Source organism: Saccopteryx bilineata, chromosome 1, assembly GCF_036850765.1.
Source record: "Saccopteryx bilineata isolate mSacBil1 chromosome 1, mSacBil1_pri_phased_curated, whole genome shotgun sequence".
NCBI classification, from domain to species: domain Eukaryota; kingdom Metazoa; phylum Chordata; class Mammalia; order Chiroptera; family Emballonuridae; genus Saccopteryx; species Saccopteryx bilineata.
Window position 1 is genome coordinate 129,284,981 of NC_089490.1, and position 15,617 is coordinate 129,300,597.

Consider the following 15,617-nt stretch of genomic DNA (forward strand, 5'->3'; position numbering starts at 1 on the left):
ACAAACCAGAAGTTAACTGGTCCACGCATGGCTAATGCCTAGAGAAAAAAACTAAGGACTCTTTTAATCAGGCTTTAGGAAAAGGGAAACTAGGATAAAAAGAAAGTCAACTTAATTGTCACTAAAGGTTAAAGATTTTTAAATCAAGAGTTCTGACTAGAAAGGAATTGTATAGTTTTAATAATAAAAGGTATTCAGTGTAGAGGTACTTTTGAAAAGAAAAGGAAAAAGTAAGTTGTTGTGAAAGCTGGTTATATATGAATAGTAAAGAAAGTTCATAAAAATTGAAGGTTTATGTAAGTTGCAGAAGGTTTGTGCAAGTTGTAAGAAGTTAGTACAGAGAAGAAAAATGCAAGGCAGAAAGAAATTAGTCCGTAAAGCTTGTAGTACTAAGGGCACACTATCAGCATGCCAACACATACTAGGGAGGACCCCTGACCTAGTAATTAGCTTATAGCTACAGCTAAAGTAGAAAATTCTCATGAGCCTCAGCAAATCTAATCTTGCTAGCAAAGGCAGGACACGTTCCTTGTGTATCAGCCCTGCAGATATTGCAGGAAAGTAGTTTATTATCTTAGAACAGTGTGTGCTTGTGGACTTTTGCAAAGATATTGTACAAACGTGCTGAAAACATTGTAACCTTGTAGGTTTCGCCTATAAATACCCCTCTCCCCCTGAGCTCATCACTGACCGTTGTGAGAGGCGTAGTAGGCTAATCACTGGCCAGTGTATAAAACCCAATTGATTACATCAGTTTAGGGTCCAGTTCCAGTTTGTTGCGGTTGCACCACAGCATTTGTTATTATACCCAGTTCGGATGAGCAACACCAAAGTTCAATGATTTGAGCTAGTAAGAAGAAAACAGGGGAATGTGACATCTTAGGCCAAGTGGTGCAGGCCACCAGCCATGAAAACTGAGTACATCCAGTACATGGCTAGAAAAAAAAAAAAAGATAAACAACCGTTAGAAATGTAGACCCAACATCCTGCATTCTATGAGTCAGAGACCCTTATCAGAAGTTTATGTTTGAAATTCTCCACTGAGCTACCCCCCCCCCATTGCTGTGCTGCGCACGACCTCCCTAGTGAATAGCTAGGTGCCACATCTGCTTCTGTATAGTGCTTGCTCAGCCTAGATAGCCACCCTATAAAAAGGAGCCATTTTAGAAGCTCAGGGCTGCAGTGTTCCCTTGCATGGGTTGCCTGCTGTCCCTGTGCAGGTTTGCAATAAAACTTATAAAATTCACTTTGGGTTTGCTGTGGTCTGTCTCCTGGGATGTAACAATAGACACACAGGAAACTGTGTGGGGTTTGCAGGAGAGAAAGTGTTGTAAAGTAACGTTCTGCCGGGTTTACGTAGAGACACCAAATACAAATGAATTTTTCTTTTTTTTTTTTTTTTTTTTTTGTATTTTTCTGAAGCTGGAAATGGGGAGAGACAGTCAGACAGACTCCCACATGCGCCCGACCGGGATCCACCCGGCACGCCCACCAGGGGGCAACACTCTGCCCACCAGGGGGCGATACTCTGCCCCTCCGGGGCGTTGCTCTGCTGCAACCAGAGCCACTCTAGTGCCTGGGGCAGAGGCCAAGGAGCCACCCCCAGCACCCAGGCCATCTTTGCTCCAATGGAGCCTCGCTGCGGGAGGGGAAGAGAGAGACAGAGAGGAAGGAGAGGGGGAGGGGTGGAGAAGCAAATGGGCGCTTCTCCTGTATGCCCTGGCTGGGAATCGAACCCGAGACTTCTGCACGCCAGGCTGACGCTCTACCACTGAGCCAACCAGCCAGGGCCAAATTTTTCTTTTTTAATTCACAGAGACAGAGAGAGAGTCAGAGAAGACAGGAACGGAGAGAGATGAGAAGCATCAATCATTAGTTTTTCGTTGCAACACCTCAGTTGTTCATTGATTGCTTTCTCATATGTGCCTTGACCTTGGGGCCACAGCAGACTGAGTAACCCCTTGCTTGAGCCAGCGACCTTGGGTCCAAGCTGATGAGATTGTAAGAATGAGATGGCACTCGAACACCAGGTGTGCAAGCTTTATTAGAGGAGAAAGACCTGCCGGGGCACTCCTCTGGGAGAAGTGCACCCAAACAGATTCTGAGGCAAATTTTTTATAGGGTTAAGGGAGAGCTTTGAGCAAGTGTGTATTGTATCAGCAGTTCTGGTATGCTCCCTTCTGTAGTTTTACGATATTGGCTTCTTGGAACGCTTCTCCTCGGGGTGGCTGACCAGCTTCCTAGAACTTTTCTGTTTCAGGGGCGATAGTCCAATAAGGGTGGGGTCAGATAGCCAAGCAGAAGAGCAAAAGGGCAGTTTGGAAGTTTTGGTAAATTCATGTATCCATCAGAGATGACCTCAGGGTCTCAAACCTGGGTCCTCCACATTTCAGTCCAATGCTATATCCACTGCGCCACCGCCTGGTCAGGCCGAAATGAATTTTTAAGGAGTTTTATAAAAAGGAGGAGATTGCCTGACCTGTGGTGGCGCAGTGGATAAAGCGTCGACCTGGAAATGCTGGGGTCGCTGGTTTGAAACCCTGGGCTTGCCTGGTCAAGGCACATATGGGAGTTGATGCTTCCAGCTCCTCCCCCTCTTCTCTCTCTCTCTGTCTCTCCTCTTTCTCTCTCTGTCTCTCCTTCTCCTCTCTTAAAAAATGAATAAAAAAAAAAAAAAGGAGAGATTTATTAATATGCCGGCCACATATGACTAACACGGGGCATAGTTGACCCAAATCGTGCAGTGCAGAATATAGCCCTAAGGCAAGTTATATACCTTTGATCACACACACAGGATGGTGGGAAAAGGAGAAGGAGGGGAAGATGATACAATCATTAGCAAGCTTAACATTCATCTATAGGATTTATAAAAAATATTTTTACATATTAAAACTTATAAGGTAACACAATAGTGAAAAATGTTTTACATATTAAAAGACATTCCCAAATCTTTCAGTGTTCATCTGCTATTCCTTTGTTTAGAGGTATATACATTAACTATACACCTTCAGGATGGGAGGGGAGCCTACATGGTGCCAGGGGATAAGGGTTTGTGAATGGCCATTAAAGAAAGAAAGAAAGAAAGGGAAAGGAAAGGGCTTGCTTAACTTTCTTCCCTTCTCCCACACCTAGCTAGGTGTTTATTTTCCTCCTCACAGGTGGGGGATTAGGGAATCCAGTTCCCTCTCCACTTCCTCTCAAAACCCAGCAGGAAATCTCTCTATTTACAACACAATGCTGTCTTTCATTCTGAGCTAATTTAAATCACACACAAGTATAGAAATTATATTTACAAAATTTTTCTGTATGTTTAGCTCAAATTATAAAATGCCCTTTAAGCTTCCTAGTAAAAGGAGGTTTCCTACACAGTATGTCGTATGTCTCTGCAAGTCAGGAAACTTTCACATTTCTCTCCCCTCATTCTCTACAGAAAGGAGAGGACAAGAAACCTGACTCCTTCTCCTAAAATATTAATTTTTGCAATTCTTTGGTATCTTGCCATAAAAGAAAGATAGGGGGTGATAGATATGTGTATTCCAAACTGCCCTCTTGATGTTCCGCTTATCTGTCAGACCTCACCCTTACTGGACTATCGCCCCTGAGACAGAGGAATTCCAGGAAGCTGACAAGCCCCCCAAGAAGGAGCATTCCAGACATACCAGAACTTTTGCCTCAGTATCCCCTCAGGCTCTCCCAAACACTATATAACTCGACTCTAGTCTGTAACTGGTGCTCTTCTCCCTGGGAGAAGTGCCCGGCAGGGTTCCTTTCTTCCTTTCAATAAAGCCTGTTACTCTGGTCTTTCGGACTCCCATGGATTCCAACAGCAGAGGAGGTGAAAAGATGGGGGGATAGACGGTGATGGAGGGAGACTTGACTTGGTGTGGTGAACACACAATGCAACATATAGATGATGTATTATAGAATTGAATACTTGAAACATGTATAATTTTATTTTATTTATTTATTTATTGATTGTTTTTGTATTTTTCTGAAGTTGGAAACGGGGAGGCAGTCAGACAGACTACTGCATGCACCTGACCGGGATCCACCCGGCATGCCCACCAAGGGGCGATGCTCTGCCCACCTGGGGCGTTGCTCTGTTGCAACCAGAGCCACTCTAGCACCTGAGGCAGAGGCCATGAAGCCATCCCCAGCGCCCGGGCCAACTTTGCACCAATGGAGCCTTGGCTGCGGGAGGGGAAGAGAGAGATAGAGAGGAAGGAGAGGGGGAGGGGTGCAGAAGCAGATGGGTGCTTCTCCTGTGTGCCCTGGCTGGGAATCAAACCCGGGACTTCCGCACGCCATGCCGACGCTCTACAACTGAGCCAACCGGCCAGGGCCTCAACATGTATAATTTTATTAACCAATGTTACCCCAATAAATTCAATAAAAGTTTTTTTTGTTTTTTATTTATTTGTTTGTTTTGTATTTTTCTGAAGTTGGAAACAGAGAGGCAGTCAGACAGACTCCTGCATGCGCCCAACTGGGATCAATCCGGCATGCCCACTAGCGGGCGATGCTCTGCCCATCTGGGGCATCGCTCTGTTGCAACCAGAGCCATTCCAGCGCCTGAGGCAGAGGCCACAGAGCCATCCTCAGCGCCTGGGGCAACTTTGCTCCAATGGAGCCTCGGCTGCGGGAGGGGAAGAGAGAGACAGAGAGGAAGGAGAGGGGGAGGGGTGGAGAAGCAGATGGGCGCTTCTCCTGTGTGCCCTGGCAGGGAATAGAACCCAGGACTCCTGCACGCCAGGCCGACACTCTACCAAGAGTCAACCAGCCAGGGCCTCAATAAAAGTTTTAATCCCTGCCTGACCTGTGGTGGCGCAGTGAATAAAGCTTCGATGTGGAAATGCTGAGGTTGCTGGTTTGAAACCCTGGGCTTGCCTGGTCAAGGCACATATGGGAGTTGATGCTTCCAGCTCCTCCCCCCTTCTCTCTCTCTCTGTTTCTCTCTCCTCTCTCTCCTTTTCTGTCTCTCTCTCCTCTCTAAAAATGAATAAATAAAATAAATAAATAAATTAAAAAAGAAAAAAAAAGAAAAAAAAGTTTTAATCCAAAAAACAAAATATAAAAACTACCTTCAGAGTAAAAACAAACCAAAAACAAAACACAAATGCTACCCTCATTTTAATGGAATTTCCTCTTAGAATTACAGGAATGTGAGTATAGGGCCAGGTGCTTCCATAGTTGTGGCCATTCACATGCAGGTTCTCATTGAATTTGAGCAGATGGTAAAGAAACAGTGGAGCCAGAAAATGGTGGGCCATTCCTTTTATTAAAGTCTCCCACATTAAAGTCTTGCACTGGCAGATGAGCAAATAGGCAGGGAAAACACTTCCGTTTCATTCACGGCTCTCAAAGCCCTGACACATTCTCTGGTTTCTCCTAGAATTAAAGGCCCCACCAGTCTCAGTGGAGCTCACAAAGCCCCTCAACTTTGGTTCCCCATCTGCACAAGCCCCCCCCTCCCCAACTGGTTTCTTCCTCAGCACTCTGCATTCTTTCTCTCTGCTCTCCTTGCAAAACTGGCTGGGCCCATAACCACTCCTCCTCCAGCAAACAGCAAATCAATGGCCCCTCCCAAGCAGGAATACAATCCACAATTTGCAATCAACTGCCCTGCTCTGAGGACAGGCACACAGGTGGCTGCCCAGCACCATTTTTTAACAATAAAAGTGAGCAAACTAAAAAAGTACAAATTATACAAACTCATTTGCCCAACAGCGAGGCATGTGGGAGAGTGACTAAACATCGTAGGAATAGATAGTGCTACCAGAGGTATGAAAATTTGAATCAGGCAGAGGGAGAACAGGAAAAGAGCTCTGCCTGTTAACAGATGGTGATTGCCATAGTTTTTAAGCTTAGTAGTGGACTAACTGAATATGGTATGTAATTTTCAAGATAGTTACTCATTAAAATATATAAATAAATAAAAAATTGAAGAGCAGGAAAAGGAAAGCAGGGCTATTTTCCCAAAATAACATTCAATCTATAAGTCGAATTCCACAATCATCTCACGAGCGATCTGTCACATGGATTACTACTGTCCTTTAAATAGCAGCCTCACGTATGAGATCTAAGGGAGTTCAGACTAAGGTCTTGAGTCTTCGAGGATATTTTGCTTAGAGAAAACAAAACTATTTTTTAATATGCTGCTCACCCCCAGCGCAGTCATTACTGCAAAAACAGCATTAACCTTGCACTTGCATACTAGCCGCTGAGGCAATTGCTACGGGAAAACAACTGTTCTTGAGTTTTTTTGATATTTTTTCGAAGGACCGTTACACTTCGGATCAGGAGCAGAGAGGCGTTAGGCCGCAACAGAGTTATTTTTACTCTAACGGTGCTTTTCGTAAGTGGGAAAGATAAAAAAGGGAGAAGTACAGGTTGCACCACAGAACTTCCTGGGGTCTCCTCCAGTCCCGCAGGCGGGGATCTTGGGACGCCTCTGCCAAAAGCCGGGTGAGCGCCACGAGGAGGCGCTCGCCGCCTGCTGACAACCCTCGGCCGCCCGCTCCGCCCTCGCTCCCGCTCCGTCCCGCCCGGGCCGCCCCGTACCGCCTGGTACCGCCCCGCCCCGCCCCTGCTCCGTCCTGCTCCGCCCCCGTTCTGTTCCGCCCGGGCCGCCCAACTCTGCCCCGCCCCAGCCCGGGACTACGAAGCGGTGACGTGAGGGGGCGTGGCGAGTCGGAAGCGCGGCTTTGGGAGTGGACGGTCAATGCCTGGAGAGGAACCCGGGATCCCGGGCGTGCGACACAGGTTGCTCGCCAGCACTGCGGATCTGGCTGGCGTGCGGCGCGAGCACCTGGCCGGCGATGGCGCGGAGCGAGGGCGCCCCAGGGTAGCGAGCGCCGGGCTGCGCGGGCCGGAGCACGCCGCCTTCCGACCGTGGCGTGGGCTCCGCCGGGCCCGGGCGGCTATGGGGCTCCTTCGGCTGATGGCGCTCGCGGCGCTGGCGTCGCAACCCAGGGTGGCTGGTGGAGCGGAGACGGTGGAGAACTCTAGCGAGGGTAAGGTCGTTGGCGCCTCGCGTCTACAGCCCGAGTTGCTTTTGCATTTCTTGGAAAGTGGAAATCCAGCTCGGGGTCTGTCCGCCTGGCAGAGAGGTGGTGAGTTCAGACTCGGCAGGAATGTATCGAGGAAGCCCTTTCCTGAAGAGAGAAACTCCCTTTTTCTAAGTAGGACTCCCGATTGTGGATGTGGGAAGAGACGTAGCTCTCCTGTTCAGACATATTATTATTTCCATCAGGGAGCAGCCCTGTTTGTGGGTTAAATTTAACACTTAAAAACACCTCTTTGCTCCTGAGTGGTTTTATATGAGCTTTTGGACCGTGAAGCTTAGTGCTGAACCTGGGTCTTTTTTTTTTTTTTTAATACTTTATTCATTGATTTTACAGAGACAGGAGAGAAAGGGGAGTATGGATTGGGAAGTATCAACTCATAGGTGCTTCATGTTAGTTGTTCATTGCTCACTTGTTGTATGTGCCTTGGCCAGGGCAGCCCAGGGTTTCGAACCGGCAACCTTGGCATTCCAGGCCGAAGGTTTATCCACTGCACCACCACAGGCCAGGCGAACCTGGGTCTTTATGATGGACAACCCTCTGGGCTGCAGCAGGTTTTCACACTCCAAAATCTATGCTTATCTAATTGGTAAGCTCGACAGTTTTAGAGAAAAAGTGAACTCAGATTGGGTTTTAGATTGTAGGTCATGTGCTTGGTGAGTGGGTTTTAGCAGTAATTCGTGGTTTGTTAATATATAAACTGTGAAAAGCACTAATTATGCCAGGCTGGTAATCATGTGCTTTTTCCTTGACGTTAAGCACATCTTTATTTTTGGTTTGAGCTCAAAGAAACTACTTACAGTTCTGAAACATTATCTGAGTCTTGTGATTGTGTTCCTCACCATTTAGCTCTTGTGCAAACTGATTCTAGAATCTTTGGATAGAACTTAAGACCAAAGCTGAAAGAGCAGTTATGTTTTTGCAGGGGAAAAAATAGCCTTTTTTATAATTGGGCACTAACTTTGACTGCAGTGCAGAAGGTGCCAGCTGCTTTTCGTGGCAGTGTTATTTCATCCTGTGATGAAATAATCAGTCCTTGGCAGGGGATGAAGCTGAGGACCAAGATGATGCTCACTACAACAAGCAAAAGCTAATGCGGACTGACTGTCTCTCCCCGTTTCCAGCTTCAGAAAAATACAAAAAAAAAAAAAGAAAGCTAATGGAGAAACAGGAAGCTTTGAACCTAAGGATGTCTTGCTGCAAATTTCATGGTCCTTCCACTTCCAACAAAGTTGCCCCCAATAAGAATATTTTAGTTAGTATGGTGCTTTGTACTTAGTTGTTCTGGGAATTCTCATTTCTCAAAATAGCTTTACGAGGGAGATAGAAGAGATACTACTCCATTTCAACAGATGAAGAATTTGAGAGATTGAGTTTGTAGTTGATCCTGGATAGCTCCTCAGTCAGGAGGAGGTCTGTGTTCCAGACCTTTTGATCTCTTGTTCTTTGTGTTAGTATTTAATAACATTAGGAAATTTTTTACACCAAAGTTGAGAAATCTAAGTAATTGTAAGGTTGCTATTTTTCAGATGCTGTTTCTTGCCTCATTTTCTGCTATTTCAGCACTGACATTTCCTCTACCATGCTATTCTTTTTGCCTTGCATGAGTAGTGTTGCTTTGTGCAGAAGGAAAACATAAGGGAATTTCACTGTTGAGTGATAATAAAAGCTGATGTTCACCACACTGGCAGATAAAAATCACTATAGAAATTAAGAAAGACTTAGTTCAAGCTTTGCATTCTTCTACTGGAAAATGGTTGGGTTTCTATTTGAGGATTGAAGAAATTAAGCAACTGCTGTAATTTAGGAGGGTTTATCCATCATTAGCAGGACAGCCTAACTTGTGTAGTGGCTTGAAAGCCAAATGAATCTTTGAAGGTGGCAGGTCGAGTTCCTAGAATGAGGAAGGAGCTTTCTGTGACCAGCAGGGCACACAGGTGCATCATACATTTAAACAGGTTTTCCCTTATCTCAAAGTCTCAGTTCTCTGCTGCCCTTTAAAAGTCTTTTTTTTTTTTTTTTTTTTTTTACAGAGAGAGAGAGTCAGAGAGGGATAGATAGGGACAGACAGACAGGAACGGAGAGAGAGATGAGAAGCATCAATCATCAATTTTTTCGTTGCTACACCTTAGTTGTTCATTGATTGCTTTCTCATATGTGCCTTGACCGCGGGCCTTCAGCAGACTGAGTAACCCCTTGCTTGAGCCAGCGACCTTGGGAACAAGCTGGTGAGCTTTTGCTCAAGCCAGATGAGCCTGCGCTGAAGCTGGCGACCTCGGGGTCTTGAAACTGGGTCCTCTGCATCCCAGTCCGAAGCTCTATCCACTGCGCCACCGCCTGGTCAGGCTAAAAGTCTTGCATTATTGTTTGTTTCATATCCGTTAACTCATGTGGAATTATGTAGTAATTGGAGTTGAGCAGAATGTAATTTGAACCTTCTGATATTTGTGTTATTGATAGTTCTCTAAGTAAGGTAGCAGGCCATTTGTGTAGTTCCAAGTAGTCGGTTTCTTGTGAAAATGAGTGAAAGGTATAGTATGCTCATTTTTGTGTTTCACCTTTTAGGGATAATGAAAATTCATAAGACATAAGTGAGAAATTAGAAGGGGCAATTGAATGCTGACCAGTTGAAGTAGCTAAATGAACTGCTTTTGTTTTTGCCTATTCATCAGAAGAGAATTATGAAGACTCAGCTTTCACAGATCTCTGCTAGAATTTGGTTGTTGCGTGAAAACACAAACAATGGAGGTAAATTTTGGCAAAATAGTAAAAAGGAAGAGTTGAAAAATTTTAAGTGTGCAAATTTAGGATTTGATTGGGAAAGAAAAGGGAAAGATTAGGACAGGGTAGCTCTTTTAGAATGGAATTCTTGGAAAGAAAAAGTGGCTGGGGGTGGGGAATGAGAAAGAGTATGAAGAATAGAAAAGAGCCCTCTGCTATGAGTCTGATGGCAAAAAAAAAAATATTTTTGGCAGAGAAAACAGAGACACTGCTTTTTATTTTTTATTTTATTTTATTTTTGCATTTTTCCGAAGCTGGAAATGGAGGCAGTCAGACAGATTCCCGCATGCGCTTGACTGGGATCCACCCGGCATGCCCACCAGGGGGCGATGCTCTGCCGCTCTGGGGCGTTGCTCTGTTGGAATCAGAGCCATTCTAGCGCCTGAGGCAGAGGCCATAGAGACATCCTCAGCGCCCTGGCCATCTTTGCTCCAATGGAGCCTCGGCTGCGGGAGGGGAAGAGAGAGACAGAGAGGAAGGAGAGGGGGAGGGGTGGAGAAGCAGATGGGCGCTTCTCCTGTGTGCCCTGGCCGGGAATTGAACCCGGGACTCCCGCATGCCAGGCCGACACTCGACCACTGAGCCAACCGGCCAGGGCCGGCACTGCTTTTTAGAAGAGAGCTACAGCATAGTGCTTTGTCTCCATATTAGCTGTGTGCTCTGTCATATCGTTTTGTTATAAAGTATTGCACTCAAGATTCTGAAAGGCACTGTACCTCATTTCATCGAGTTCACATAGAGACACCCAGTCCAGATGAATTTTGAAGAGTTTTATTTATTGAAGAAGGAGATTTATTAGTATGCCGGCCACATATGGCTGACATGGGGCATCTGCAGGCCCAAATGGTGCAGTGCCAAAAATAGTTCAGGGGCTGCTTATATACCCTTGATCACACAGGGGCGGGGAGAGCGTGAGGTCAAGGTACAAGCTGAAAACATTTGTTTAGGGGATACACAGAAACATTAAGACTTTCAAGGTGGCCTGACCTGTGGTGGCGCAGTGGATAAAGCATCGCCCTGGAAATGCTGAGGTTGCCGGTTCGAAACCCTGGGCTTGCCTGGTCAAGGCACATATGGGAGTTGATACTTCCAGCTCCTCCCCCTTCTCTCTCTCTGTCTCTCCCTCTCCTCTCTAAAATGAATAAATAAATAAAAATAAAAAAAAATAAAAAAAAAAGACTTTCAAGGTAACACAATCAAAGATGTTTACAAATCTCTCAGGGTTCATCTTCCCTCACTAGCCTAGAGGCATTTAACCCTCAAGATTCCAGGGAGGGGGAGGAACTACAATCAATGCAAGGTGGTGTGTAAATTCTGTCTCCCATTGAAAGAGAAGAAGTTTCTTGGTTAACCTTTATTTTAGATTTAAAACTGAATGACCCTTTGTTCTTGCAAGCCAAAAATTTCTACATCCTTCTCTCTCCCCTCCCTAAGGAGGGATGGGACAGGAAAGCCTGACTTTTCCTCTCAGAATATCAATATCAATTTTTCACCTTTTTGGTACCGTACAACAGTTTGATGTTCTGTTTCCCTCCTACTCCCAAAGTCACAAGATCTAATTATACCTCATAAAATGTTTCTGATGAATCCCTTTCCAGATGCCCAGAAGCGAATTAAATTCCTGTTAGCTTCTTCAGGATATATTTTTGGTTATATGCCTTTATTTGTCATATGTGCTTTTCTTTTTTTTTTTCTTTTTTCTTTTTTGTATTTCTCTGAAGTTGGAAATGGGGAGGCAGTCAGACAGACTCCTGCATGCGCCCGACCGGGATCCACCCGGCATGCCCACCAGGGGGCGATGCTCTGCCGCAATCAGAGCCATTCTAGCGCCTGAGGCAGAGGCCACAGAGCCATACTCAGCGCCTGGGCAAACGCTGCTCCAATGGAGCCTTGGCTTCGGGAGGGGAAGAAAGAGACAGAGAGGAAGGAGAGGGGGAGGGGTGGAGAAACAGATGGGCGCCTCTCCTGTGTGCCCTGGCCAGGAATCGAACCCGGGACTCCTGCACGCCAGGCCGACACTCTACCACTGAGCCAGCCGGCCAGGGCTGTTGACTTCAGTATTTTTCCTTATCACTCTAAGGAAGCGTCCTTTTCAACTTGGGGGGTGGGGTGTCGAACATTTATACTTATTAGTCCTGTTCTTCCCACTAGTCCAGGGGATCGGGAACCTTTTTGGCTGAGAGAGCCATGAACGCCACATATTTTAAAATATAATTTTGTGAGAGCAATACAATGACCTGTGTACCTTACACATTATCCAATAAAAATTTGGTGTTGTCCTGGAGGACAGCTGTGATTGACTCCAGCCACCCACAACCATGAACATGAGCAGTAGGAAATGAATGGATTGTAATACATGAGAATGTTTTATATATTTAACATTATTTTTGTTTTATTAAAGATTTGTCTGTGAGCCAGATGCACACATAGGTTCCCGGCCCCTGCAGTAGTTTATTTGTGGGACCATACTGAATGCTTGACTTCTTTTTTTCATTATTAATAGTGACATGAGCCTCTGAAACACTGGACGTCTGATGGAAGTTAATAATGACACTTTATTGTGTACTGCTGGACAGTTTTCAAATTTCCCCCCTTTTGTTTGATACAATAAATAAAGTGATTTATTTATGCAACACAATTTTTCTTTTATCATGAGGGAACTGAGGCCCTGAGAAAGGAAATTACCTCCCTGAGGTCACAAAATTGAGCTATTTACTGTGCGCCAGCTAGGTGTCCAGTGCTGTACTAGGCCTCGGAATGTCAAATATGGGAAAGCCCTGTATAGCCTGGAGTGAAATCATAACTGATTTTGTTAATATGAAATCTCCTATAAAAATTGTGAAATGGCTACCACACTGCAGAGGTAACACAGCTAAGGGATTTTCACACAGAAGTTAGATTAAAGATAAATAAGAATAGGAAATATATACTCATCCTTTCCTAATTCATCAAACATTGAGCTAGGAGGTCTCAAAAACCTGGCTGAACGTAGAAATCAGCTGGAGAACCTTAAAAAAAAAAAAAGGCATGGGCCCTGGCCGGTTGGCTCAGCGGTGGAGCGTCAGCCTGGTGTGCGGGGGACTTGGGTTCGATTCCCGGCCAGGGCACATAGGAGAAGCGCCCATTTGCTTCTCCACCCCCCCCCTCCTTCCTCTCTCTCTCTTCCCCTCCTGCAGCCAAGGCTCCATTGGAGCAAAGATGGCCTGGGCGCTGGGGATGGCTCCTTGGCCTCTGCCCCAGGTGCTAGAGTGGCTCTGGTCACGGCAGAGCGATGCCCCGGAGGGGCAGAGCATCGCCCTCTGGTGGGCAGAGCATTGTGCCGGGTGGATCCCGGTCGGGCACATGTGGGAGTCTGTCTGACTGTCTCTCCCCATTTCCGGCTTCAGAAAAAAAAAAGAAAAAAAAAAAAAAAAAAAAGGCATGTTGGTGAAGAGACAAGTAGGAATTGAAATTTAAAAGAAATAGTAAGTTTATAATAGTATCAAGGAACATTAAATACCTAGAGATAATTATAACAGGAAAGGTGAAGACCTCTACACAGAAAACTATACAACATTCTTGGGATAACTTGGAAAACTATAAATAGAGAGACATCTCGAATTTGTAGATTAGAAAATTCTGTTATAAAAAGATATCATTCCTCCCTAAATTAATCCATTTAGTGCCATCACAGTCAAATCTCAGGAGGCTTTTTTTGTGTGTGGGAAAATTGACAAGCTACTTTCTAAAATTTATATGGAAGTGAAAAGGGGCCAAAAATAGTCAAGACAGTCTTAAAGAGGAAGAACAAATTTGGGACAGAAATTGAAACATTGTAATATTGGGGTTATAGAGTCTGGAGGAGTCCAGAAGTAAATCCTCACATGTGGTTACTTATGTGAAAGATGGAACTGTATTTTCAATAAAGGTTGCTATGTCACCTGGCCTGTGGTGGCGCAGTGGATAAAGTGTCGACCTGGAATGCTGAGGTCACCAGTTGGAAACCCCGACTTGCCTGGTCAAGACACATGTTGGAGTTGATATTTCCTGCTCTAACCCCCTGTTCTCTCTCTCTCTTTCCTCTCTCTCTCTCTCCTCTCTCTTTTTAATAAAAATGAATCTATAAAAATCTAAAAAGAAAACTTAAAAAAAAAATAATAAAGGTTGCTATGTTAACTGGATATATTCAATACATATGAAAAAAGTGAACTTGACCCTAACCCCCCCAACATACACACCATTAAATCAATTTCAGGTTGATTTTAACCTTAAATGTGAAAGGTAAAACAGAGGTCTAGAAATTAACATCAGGAATGTCTCTTCATGGTCTTGGAAATATGTTAGCAAAGCTTTCTTTAAAATTATAAAGGAAAAACTTGAGAAATTGGCCTACATTGAAATTAAAATTATTGTTAATTTAAGAGTAACAAGAGAGTAGAAACAAACTACAAGAGGGAAAGGAGATATTTGTAATATACATCTGACAGAATACTCATATTGATATATGAAGAACTCCTAAAATTCGGTAGGGACAGACAATCCAATTTTTTAAATGGGCAAAAGACTTGAATAGACCCTTTTCATAAAAAAGGATAGCCAATAAGCAGAACAGTGTTCCTACTATCATCAGTAATTAGAGAAATGCAAATTTAAATCATTGAGCTGTCACTATATATACTTTCCCACAAGTTGCTAGGGGTATAAAGGGTATAAAGGGTATACTGTGTTGGGTAACTGGCAGTATCTACTAACATTGAGCATAAGTATACCCTATTATCTGATAATTCTCATAGGTTCTACCCAATAGAAATATGTACACGTGTGCACCAGAAGACATATTCAAAAAATGTCTGAATGGAATTATAAAAATTCCTTAGGAAAAGTAATCCAAATGCTTCTAACAGTAGAAAGATGAGTAAATTGTGCTATATTTATTTCAAGTATACAATACTGAAAATGAATTAATTATAGTTATAACAGTGGGGAATGAGTCTTCCAAATATAATGTTAATTTTTAAAAAGCTAGATACAAAAGAATTCATGTTGTATGCTTCCATTTAATTAAATTTCAAAAACAAGTAAAACTTACCTATGGAGTTAGAAGTTAGGATTATGGTTACCTCTGGGGAGGAGGGATTGGCAGGGGGCGGGTCATAGGGACACCTCTCAGATGCTAGAATGCTTTCTCGACCTGGCAGCATAAACTTTGTGCACTTCTCTGTATGTTACGTTAATAAGTATTTGGACCCTAACCCCAGGGATTTTGATTAAACTGCTCTGGAGAGGAGCCCAGGCAACAACAACCAGGGTGGATAACCATTGTTTTAGAATTTCTTTCTAATAAGTACACCTCATGAGCCCTATAGAAATTTTGAAAAATAAGGAAATGGGTAAGGAAAAGAAATAAATTATTTAAAATACACACCTAGAGGTACCTTCTTTTAATATCCCTACTTATTTTGTGAATTGACCAGTTTTGTAAATATTAAAATATCTCTGTTCTTTATTTGGTGTCTGCCTGGTTCTTGCTACAGTCATTTGGGGAAAGACGGTTAGCTTCTGAAATGTCAGATGTTCTTGAAAAAATCAGTAGCAGAGACTCTATAGTGTTTTGGTTCTAATCATTGTATTCTCAGGTGCGCTGTTTGTTTTATTTATTTCTGACTTTCATAATGAGAACAAGACTTCCTAGGTAGTTGTATGTATCATTTGTGGTCAAAGATGATCTGTTGCACTGTCACAGCTAAACACACATCAGCAAGTGGGCTTATTACCTGAAATATATGCCTTTTA

At 44.0% G+C, this 15,617-nt stretch overlaps 1 protein-coding gene across 2 annotated transcripts in view; it reads left to right on the top strand.

Annotated features, from left to right (window-relative positions):
• The first annotated feature begins 6,692 nt into the window (after window positions 1-6,692).
• Window positions 6,693-15,617, top strand: part of TM7SF3 (transmembrane 7 superfamily member 3) — a 50,645-nt gene continuing 41,720 nt past the window's right edge. For both annotated transcript variants that reach the window (XR_010730222.1, XM_066265921.1), the window contains exon 1: window positions 6,693-7,013. Coding sequence is in view for 1 of the 2 variants with exons in the window: in XM_066265921.1 (XP_066122018.1) it covers window positions 6,722-7,013 (292 nt within the window). In the remaining variant the exon portion in view is untranslated. The remainder of the gene's footprint in view (window positions 7,014-15,617) is intronic.